At 47.1% G+C, this 9413-nt stretch overlaps 2 protein-coding genes across 8 annotated transcripts; one reads left to right on the plus strand and one right to left on the minus strand.

Annotated features, from left to right (window-relative positions):
* The first annotated feature begins 364 nt into the window (after positions 1-364).
* LOC100303977 (uncharacterized) lies at positions 365-3775 on the plus strand. Of its 7 annotated transcripts, none has more exons than XM_035963488.1 (4): positions 365-586; positions 1907-1993; positions 2933-3116; positions 3390-3775. In XM_035963488.1, exons 2-4 carry the CDS (start codon positions 1926-1928, stop codon positions 3399-3401), a joined length of 264 nt encoding a protein of 87 aa, XP_035819381.1. In that variant the 5' UTR covers positions 365-586; positions 1907-1925; the 3' UTR covers positions 3402-3775. The 7 variants fall into 7 exon arrangements, with proteins under 7 accessions (XP_035819381.1, XP_035819378.1, XP_020401567.2 ...); XM_020545978.3 differs by lacking the exon at positions 365-586 and adding an exon at positions 606-1282 and having other exon boundaries at positions 2907-3109; XM_020545979.3 differs by lacking the exon at positions 365-586 and adding an exon at positions 614-1282 and having other exon boundaries at positions 2907-3116.
* A 102-nt stretch (positions 3776-3877) lies between these two features.
* Positions 3878-5926, minus strand: LOC103641733 (ATP-dependent RNA helicase SUV3L, mitochondrial). The gene has a single exon (XM_020545976.1). It carries the CDS (start codon positions 5518-5520, stop codon positions 3985-3987), a length of 1536 nt encoding a protein of 511 aa, XP_020401565.1. The 5' UTR covers positions 5521-5926; the 3' UTR covers positions 3878-3984.
* Positions 5927-9413: the final 3487 nt, after the last annotated feature.

The raw sequence follows: 9413 nt of genomic DNA on the forward strand, positions 1-9413 counted from the left end.
TTCTTCGTCATCATATGCTGTATTTATGAAGGTATGTCCTTCATAACCTTCGTCCGAAAATCATTATATCCTAAGGGAAATAATGCTTCGAAGGACGAATGACTTTACCGATTAACATTTTCTGTGTTGCCTTGTTCTTAACTCATAGCATTTGAGAACAAGTCCCAACAGGTGCACTAGTCTTTTAATACTGAGACTCCTAGAAAATAACTTGGGCCTAGTTTAGGAATATATTTTTTCAAGGGATTTTCATTTTCTTAAGAGAAAATGAACTAATTTCTCATGAAAAATTAGAAATTACTTGGGAAAATGGGGTTCCCAGACTAGCCGTTATAGGTTGGCTGTATCGAAACTTTGCGATTTCATCCAAAAAGAACAGAACACTCTATGAGACTACTTCCTTCTCTCCAAGTCGTTGTCTTCTTCCTAGCGTCTCCCCGTTCTTCTCTCCGTAGTAGCTAACAGTATAGTGTGGGCGTGTGGCCCCGCATGGAGACTTTCCCTCCTCGCTGGCCCCGCATCTGGCCCGGATTAACCGCCTTCGGCTCCCTTCCCAGATTGCCCCACCCACCGTCAGCCTCGTCAGGTATGTCTCGTGTTCCCTAACCTTGACGCGTCTCCCTTCTCGGCGCCTGCTTCGTTGGTTGCCTTCAGCGGACGCCACCGATTCGGCTCTCCTGTTCGGCGCCGTGTCTTGCGACAGACAATGCTACAGTCTGGAGTACATGGATTAGATGGGTGTTGTGCACTGCTTTTATATGGATCTAATGATTGTGGCCTTGAACGTTCTCGCCAGGCATATCTCATGTTTTTACATGGATTAGATAAGTACATGAATCTTTATTTAGGCCTGTTTGGTTACTTTAGTCTAGGGGACTAAAGTTTTGTAATCCATATCCAGCTTGATTTGAGGGACTAAAAGTATCCATAACGCATTAAATGGCTCGTAAGAAACCAAAATGCCTCTCATCATTCTCTGGCATTAGAGCATCTGAAATAAATGAGAGCCAAAAGTGGAATTAATATGGTTTAGTCCCTTTTATCACCCCTTAAGGGACTAGAGACTAAAGCACTTTAGTCCTTGTTTTAGTCCCACTATTTGGCAATTTATAGACTAAATGAGACTAAAATGGAGGGACTAATCTTTAGTCCTTGGAACCAAACAGGCCCTTAACCCGAAGGTAATTGAGATTGCGAAGAAGATGAAAGAGGAGAGGGTCAAGTTGTTTACTTCAGAATATTTTGCTTACAGATGATACGACTAGATCAAATCAGTTGCATTGTGAGTTGTGACATGTTGGCAGGATGTCAGTTTCCCTTTTCACCTGGCTCTTGTTTGCTTCCTGTGTAATTTGTGTATATCCCTGTGATGAACATTTTAGTAATCTGGGTGCTCATTCAATTGGCGCGCCCTCCTCATCACTCTTAGATGGGGAGGTTGAAGGAACCCATATCGATGATGTATACACCGTTGAGATGTTTGCTTCTCGTGTAATTTGTGTATATCCCCGTGATGAACATTTTAGTAATTTGAGTGCTCATTCAGTTGGTGCTCCCTCCTCATCACGCAAATAGGTACTGAAGCCCATATGACTATGCAGATCTAGGACAGAATGTTTGCAATAAATACTGACATGGATATCTAGCTTTGGCTTTGAAAGATGTAGGGATCTTTTGTTAAATTGATTTACCTAGGGTCCTGCTACAAGAGCTTACCTGTTACCTCGTTATATCTTTGTGAGATTACAGCAAAAGTATCCAATTTCTACATATTTTACTGCTACACAGATCTGTCTGTCTGTTTGGTCATGGATATGGTTCGGTTTTACTGCTGTAAAAAGGGATTGAAAAATCTGCAACCTGATTTCAATTTTTATTTTTTATTTGCATCACGATGAAATGGTAGGGTCCTCCCAGGACAAACCATGCTCCGGAGACAGAGGCGGCAGAGCTGGGGCAGGAGCAGAGCCATCACAGAAATTCTTGTCTCCAGGTATGTTGAAGTTTCAACAACTTGGTTTATAAATTAACATGATTTTAAAAAATCACAGTGACTCCTCTTGCAGATTTTGTAAAATGTTTTTTTTCTCTAGTGCACTGCCTATCATTTGCTGCAATTTGAGGATGATAACATTCTAGACACACTAAAATCTATCATCTATCATAAACAGTAGCTATTTCCCCCTCTGTTCTTTGTGTCTCTGATTGTGTGGTACCAGCTACTTTGGCATACATTTGTTTTTTGCTTTAATCTTCTGTTCAGCTTCTAATTCAGAAATCTTTACTTCAGATAACCAGAATACTTCAGCTTCCATAGTTCCACTTCCACAGTTGTAACAATCTAGCCTGTAATGGCTTGTAACAGTACAGTGAGTTGGGACACCTCTGATGTTTAGAGCTCCAATGGTCCTGTGGGAGGGATATATTTTTGTTTTCATAGTGTTTAGCCATGGGGTGCCAGGGTCTACGTTCTACCTTGGTTTGGTTCTCTCCTTTTCTCCTATCTGTCAACACATAGTCGTCTATTACTTATAAAAAACCACATTTTCCCATTTTGATCCCTTTATGAACAATGCTGGAAATCAAATTCTATTCATTTTGGAAAATAATTACATATTTATTCGTCGTAGCTATATTCCATTGTTTTATTAGGTGCTCAAAAATTGTGTTGACCGGACACATGCTATTTTGGCCTATGTGCTATCCATTTCTATGTTTTATCGGTAGGGTTTTCCATGCTTAGATAACTTCCTAATTTCTCATTTTTTTTGTAAATAAATAAATACTTGGAGATTCTTGGTCAAAGGAATGTTGGACACCTGCTAGCCAATGTGCAGGTAACAGGAACCTGAACAAAATGGCCTTGCAGTCTTTTTTTTTACTGTGTATATCTTTTTCATGTGGAGTCCATTAAAAATCCATGCATAAGCAGCCGCGAGAGGTCTCAGACAGATAAGATGGTCGACGGCATGGACTTCGAGGAGCTCTGCAGCGACTTCGAATGCATAAGCAGCCCCTACGTGGAGTCCATAATGAGGCAGGTCGCGCGGGACATCTTTGAGCTTCGCGAGGATAACCGCGCATTCAGCTGCTACGCCGTCCCCGTGAAGTATGAGGTGTTCCTCTGCTATGTGAAATCTTTTACATTTTGTACATTAATTGGCTCTTTCAGGCTTTTGGTTTGAGTCCTCTTAGATCGATATTTCACTTTGGATTTTGCACTTGAAAACTTGCAGGCGGTTACACTATGTTGCCACGGTTATCAGTTTCTATGCGTTTTTATCATTTATGTTATATGACATTTTCATGACACGTATGTAGAGCATTTGATAGGGCGTTTTTTTCTAGTATCTTCTAACTCACCCTCGTCTTTAATTTTTTTTCCCCAGGCTCCTTCCTGATGATAATTTATAATTATAAATCGAGGAAACTCCAATAAGTTTCCTTCCTTTTTTTCCTTTCGTTTTTCTCCCTTCTCTGATTTTTCACTGTGGAGGGACTGGACTTCCGACAAAGGAAATCACAACATTGTATATGATTGACTTGTAATATGTTAGTAAATATATCTGTACGTTATGACAAGAGATATAACTTGTTTTAGGGCTAGTTTGGTAACTTTATTTTTTTCAAGGAATTTTTTCATTTTTCCGAGGGAAATTAGTTCATTTTTTACAGGAAAAATGTAAATCCCTTGAGAAAAATGAGTTGCCAAACTAGCTCTTATCTAGATAATTTGTAGCTCAAAATTTTACATCCAACAAACAAGGTGTATATATATGTATATTTACATGTATATATGTATGTGTGTGTGTATATATATAATATAATATATATATATATATATATATATATATATGTGTGTATGAGTTGTAAACTCTCATATGTCACAAATCTAATGTACTAATGGGGAAAAAAATCTAATTTTGATACCTAACCATGTCTAGAAAGATTTTGCACTGTCATTTGATGTCTGTATTCATCCTTCTATTCTGGCGGTTGTCCTATAAATTGATATCTTAATTGAGGCTTCCAGCATCCTTTCGCAAGTGACTGGCCAAGTAAATCAGCAATATTTGTTGACATGGTTTGAGCCTCCTGCACATGAGGGAAGTTGTCTTCCCCAAAATGTTGTGCCAACCATAGGTACATTGATAGGACCTGGTGTTTTGTCTCTAGGTCTAGGAACTGAGTGTCATTTGTTGCATAACCACTTGGCATTTCTAATCCCATGGTAACATAATGACTTTCAGAATAGTTATTGGCAAATCTCAAGAGATGGTCCATGGCTTCTGAATTCCTTGTATTCACGGGAGCCAAGCAAAAACCGTAGCGACTCTTGAGTGAAAGACCATGCACTCCCTCGAGCATATCAGCAACCTTCTTCATATTGTCATGCTGGCATATGAAGTATGTGTCATCGATGCGACAAGTATCGCATAATTTATTTAACAGATTATTGAAGGTAAGCTCGGGGAATTGACTCGCAAACATCTCGAGTTGCTCAAAAGTGGGAAAGAGTCCGACTTTCTCCGCCTCTTCGAGTGGCTCTTCCAGACACCGAGTCAAATAGCACAGATCATATTTGAAGGTTGTTGCAAGTCCATGTGGATAAGCACTGCCCCTCCGACCAGCACGACCAGCAATCTGTTTTACCAGTGAAGCAGGTACCGACGCCGTCTTTTCTCCATCGTATTTAATCAAGGTATAGAACACAACCCTTCTAATGTTAAGGTTGAGCCCCATTCCGACTGCATCGGTAGCTACAAGGACATCATATTCATTATGCTCCTGGTTGAACAGCTCTGCTTGCTGTCGGCGTGTCTCTGGCGGAAGAGCTCCATAAATAACACAACACTTGTGGTGGGTATACGTCTCAATTGCCAGCTTGATCTCAAATATCTTCTTGCGAGAGAAAGCAACCACCCAGTCACCAGAACGTATATTCTGGAAGTACCCACGAAGTGTATTTTCCTCGACTACAAGAGGCTTGAACCGCTCGTACTGGTGCACCAATAAATCATCCCCAGTGTCTGCACAAATCTTCCGGATAACGCTGAGCACGCTATCGTCGCCGCAGAGGTGTATCTCCTCCGCCCTGAGCCCAAGCAGAGCGCGCGTCCATGCAGAGCCCCTGACAGGGTCGGCCATCATCTGTACCTCGTCAACCACGGCGACCTCGTAGATCTCTTCGGTCGATACCATCTCAATGGTGCAGGCGAGATGGCTGGCGAAGGCCACCTCCTTAACCTCCTGGCCAGTGCGCAAGCTACAGCTGACACCCGTGGCGTTGACCTTGTCGAATATTTCCATGGCGAGGAGGCGCAACGGGCTGCAATACACCCCGGACTTGGCCGCCGAGAAGCTGGCGAGCGCGTTGTGTGTCTTGCCGCTGTTTGTTGGCCCGCAGTGGTACACGACGCGGCGGCGCATGGCGCGCGCGGAAGGATACCAGGTTTGAGGTGCCGTGAGGTCGGCCGCGGCCATCATCAGATCGCGCGCCGTGAGGTCGTCTGCGGCCATCAACGATCTGGGCTTCCTCAGCTCGTCCGCCAAGTTGGAGGCGCAGAACTCTGCGAAGGCCGTAAGGAGGAGGTCGTGCGCGTCGTCCGCAGGGATCGGAGCGAGAGGAGATGCGCCGAGTAGTAAGCGGAGGCGAGCTTCTCTTCGCTAACGTTGTAGATTTTGTGGTTTGCGTGCGGTGAAGAGAGGCAACGGCGCCTATTTATATCCGCAAGTTGCAATACGGTTGGAACTTTGGGCGAAAGCCGCGGATGAGTCCTACCACGGACTCTTCGGTAGGCGGGGTCCGAAGGCCGAAGCGGATGGATAGCTCGCGCCGAGGGAGAAGGACCTCATCTGAACTTTGAGTTCCTTGCGTCATATATAGGAACGTCCGATGCCAATGCCACCCCTTGCATCCGACGGTAGCAAATATTTCCAAGCAATAACCAGATCAAGGGTTCTCGGCGGCTCACGGAGAGGCCCAATATTTGTCATAGGTATAACCGTAATTTCAACAATTCGTCTCAGATGGTGCATGGATGTCTCTCAGCCACGTTACCAGCTTCACACTGCAAAGTTATCTAAATAAGGCCTTGGAAGATATTTATGAATAACCACTACTGTTTAAGATGCTTTTATCCAGTCAGTTGTCCCTAGTTTATATGGTTAGCGTAACAGACTAACGATGCAGTTCTCGGCGGCTCACGGAGAGGCCCAGTATTTGTCATAGGCCCATTACACAGTGATCTAATATAACTGTAATTTCAACCGTTCGTCTGAAATGGGACTGCTGTTACAGGAACATCTGCCCGTGTTGGCTTTGCTATATATATATCCCATCATCAACCGTACTTAAAATCTCCCCCTCAGTTAGGAAGAGAGTATGGTGCATGTATGTCTCTCAGCCACGTTACCAGCTTCACGCTACAGAGTTATCTAAACAAGGCCTTGGGAGATATTTATGAATAATCACTACTGTTTAGGCCTTGTTCGGTTAATCCCGTTACCTATGGATTAGATGAAATTGGAAAAAAATAAGAAAAAGTTTGAGTTGCTTGGGATTTAGACCCATCCAATCTCACTCAATCCACATATATTGAGAGCTAACCGAACAAGGCCTTAATATGCTTTTTATCCAATCAGTTGTCCCTAGTTCATATGGTTAGCGTAACAAACTAACCATGCAGTTATTTCTATAGCAAGGCGTTCTTCCAGCTGATACTTTGAATGGTATATTAAGTTTTTTCCTCCAGACCACTATATTAAGTAGGTCTTGCTCCAACAGGCAGGGGTTATGCTGGTAATATTGTTCTTGGTGATATCATCGTTCAAGTGGATGGCAAACCCGTGAGTTCCATTTTACCAATCTATTGCATGTTCAAGGAGATGGGAGGAGCAGTGCTGTAATGGGGGTGGTCTAGTTGTTTATTTATGGGCGTGTGCTACTATTTTATCTTGAGGTACGTGTATGTATGAATGAGCTTTAGTAATTCACTTATTTTGCAGCATAGTATTAGATTCATGGAATCGACTTGTTGGCACCGATCTGGACGCAAAACACTGGAATGAACCGCCTGACGGTGCTCTCTGTGGAGGCGTGGACGGTCCGCGCGGCTCCTCCTCTACGTACGCCCGAACGGTCTGTGCCTGGGGCTCGGACGGTCGTGATGGCGAGGGTCATCTTATTCATAGCAGACCTAGATCTCACCTCCCAGGAGGGACCCTGTCAGGAAGAGAGATCCTAGGGTGAGTCTTAGCGTCGACAGACCACCCAAGACGCCTCTAGTCGATGTAGAGCCGAAGAGAGGTGAAGATTTGAGGTAGAGGGAGGCTAAACTAGGGCTAATCTAGAGCTACTCCTAATGCATAAGGTAAAAACGATAAGTAGATTTGATTGGATCGATTGTGGGGGTTCAATCGGTCGTAGTCCTTCATCTATATAAAGGGGGAGATCTGGACCCATTACAAGTCGGTTCCCGAGTTAATCCCGCAGGTTTAAGTAACAAATCCCGCAAGAAATCCGGAACCCTAACTGATTATGCGCATGCGCGGACAGTCCACGCCACTACGGCAGACAGTCTAGACCATGAACCATCCGCCCTCAGGGTCAGACCGTCCGCCAGGTAATTTTCTATGCTCAACATATGCCCTGCCTTTTGGTGGAGGTTGACGAACCAAAAGCATATGCACTAAGCCTGATGCAAGTCACCGGCTTTTCAATCAAATAGCGTGATCATTCAGTAGAGCTCTAATGCATAAATGTCGTTTTGGATTGAATGGTATATTAAGTTTTTTTCCTTGGTTTTTTCTCCGGACCACTTCCACTATATAATTTGTTGCCTATGTCTATTGAAGGATTTTCTTCACAAAATTCATAGCACGAATATGCGAAGGGACGGATGGTCCGCGGCCTGGCGCATGAGCGGCTCCTCCTCTACGTACGTCCAGACGGTCCGCAACTGGGGCACGGACGATTGTGATGGCGCAGAGGGTCGTTGTCGGGGACCATAATTAGGGGTACCCTCAAGGCTCCTAATTCTCAGCTGGTAACCCCCATCAGCATAAAGCTGCAAAGGCCTGATGGGTGCGACTAAGTCAGGGATCAGTCCATTCGAGGGACTCGATCACGCCTCGCCCGAGCCTAGCCTCGGACAAGGGCAGCCGACCCCGGAGGATCTCCGTCTCGCCCGAGGCCCCCCTCCAGCGGCGAATATATTTCCGGCTCGCCCGAGGCCCTGTCTTCGCCAAGAAGCAACCCTGACCAAATCGCCGCACCGGCCGACCAAATCACAGGAGCATTTAATGCAAAGGTGGCCTGACACCTTTATCCTAACGCGCGCCCCCCAGCCGACAGAGCCGAAGTGACCGCCGTCACTTCGCCGCTCCACTGAACGGCCTGACAGAAAGACAGCGCCGCCTGCGCCGCTCCGACTGCGGTGCCACTTGACAGAGTGAGGCTGACAGGCAGTCAGGCCCGGCCGCAGGCACCATAGGAAGCTCCGCTTCGCCCGACCCAGGGCTCGGACTCGGGCTAAGCCCTGGAAGACGGCGAACTCCGCTCCGCCCGACCCAGGGCTCGGACTCGGGCTAAGCCCCGGAAGACGGCGAACTCCGCTCCGCCCGACCTAGGGCTCAGACTCGGGCTAAGCCCCAGAAGACGGCGAACTCCGCTCCGCCCGACCCAGGGCTCGGACTCGGGCTCAGCCCCAGAAGATGACGAACTTCGCTCCGCCCGACCCAGGGCTCGGACTCGGGCTAAGCCCCGGAAGACGACGAACTCCGCTCCGCCCGACCCAGGGCTCGGACTTGGGCTCAGACCCAGAAGACGACGAACTCCGCTCCGCCCGACCCAGGGCTCGGACTTGGGCTCAGAAGACGACGAACTCCGCTCCGCCCGACCCAGGGCTCGGACTTGGGCTCAGCCCCAGAAGACGACGAACTCCGCTCCGCCCGACCCCAGGGCTCGGACTCCGCCCTGGCCTCAGCCGACGGTCTCCGCCTCGCCCGAACCAGGGGCTCGGACTCGACCTCGGCCACGGAAGACAGACTCGACTTCGGCTTTAGAGGAGCTTCCACATCGCCCAACCTAGGGCGCAGACCAGCCACGTCAACAGGAGGCGCCATCATCACCCTACCCCGAGCTGACTCGTGCCACGGGGAACAAGACCGGCGTCCCATCTGGCTCGCTCCGCCAGATAGGCAATGATGGCGCCCTGCATACTCTGTGACGATGGCGGCTCTCAGCCCCCTTACGGAAGCAAGAGGACGTCAGCAAGGACTCAACAGCTCCGACAGCTGTCCCTCCGCCAGGCTCCAGCGCTCCTCCGACGGCCACGACATCACACTAGCAGGGTGCCAAAATCTCTCCGGCTGCCACAACGGCATGTACTTAGGGCGCTAGCTCTCCTCCG

This window comes from Zea mays, chromosome 10 (assembly GCF_902167145.1).
Source record: "Zea mays cultivar B73 chromosome 10, Zm-B73-REFERENCE-NAM-5.0, whole genome shotgun sequence".
NCBI classification, from domain to species: domain Eukaryota; kingdom Viridiplantae; phylum Streptophyta; class Magnoliopsida; order Poales; family Poaceae; genus Zea; species Zea mays.

Excerpts from the sequence above, each read along its gene's own strand:
- LOC100303977 (XM_020545977.3), top strand. The coding sequence starts at position 1,253 with ATGATACGACTAGATCAAATCAGTTGCATT. Across the intron at positions 1,283-1,906 it reads TAGATCAAATCAGTTGCATT|GGTCCTCCCAGGACAAACCA; the intron begins GTGAGTTGTGAC and ends ATGAAATGGTAG. Across the intron at positions 1,994-2,906 it reads ACAGAAATTCTTGTCTCCAG|TCCATTAAAAATCCATGCAT; the intron begins GTATGTTGAAGT and ends TTTCATGTGGAG.
- LOC103641733 (XM_020545976.1), bottom strand. The coding sequence starts at position 5,520 with ATGGCCGCAGACGACCTCACGGCGCGCGATCTGATGATGGCCGCGGCC.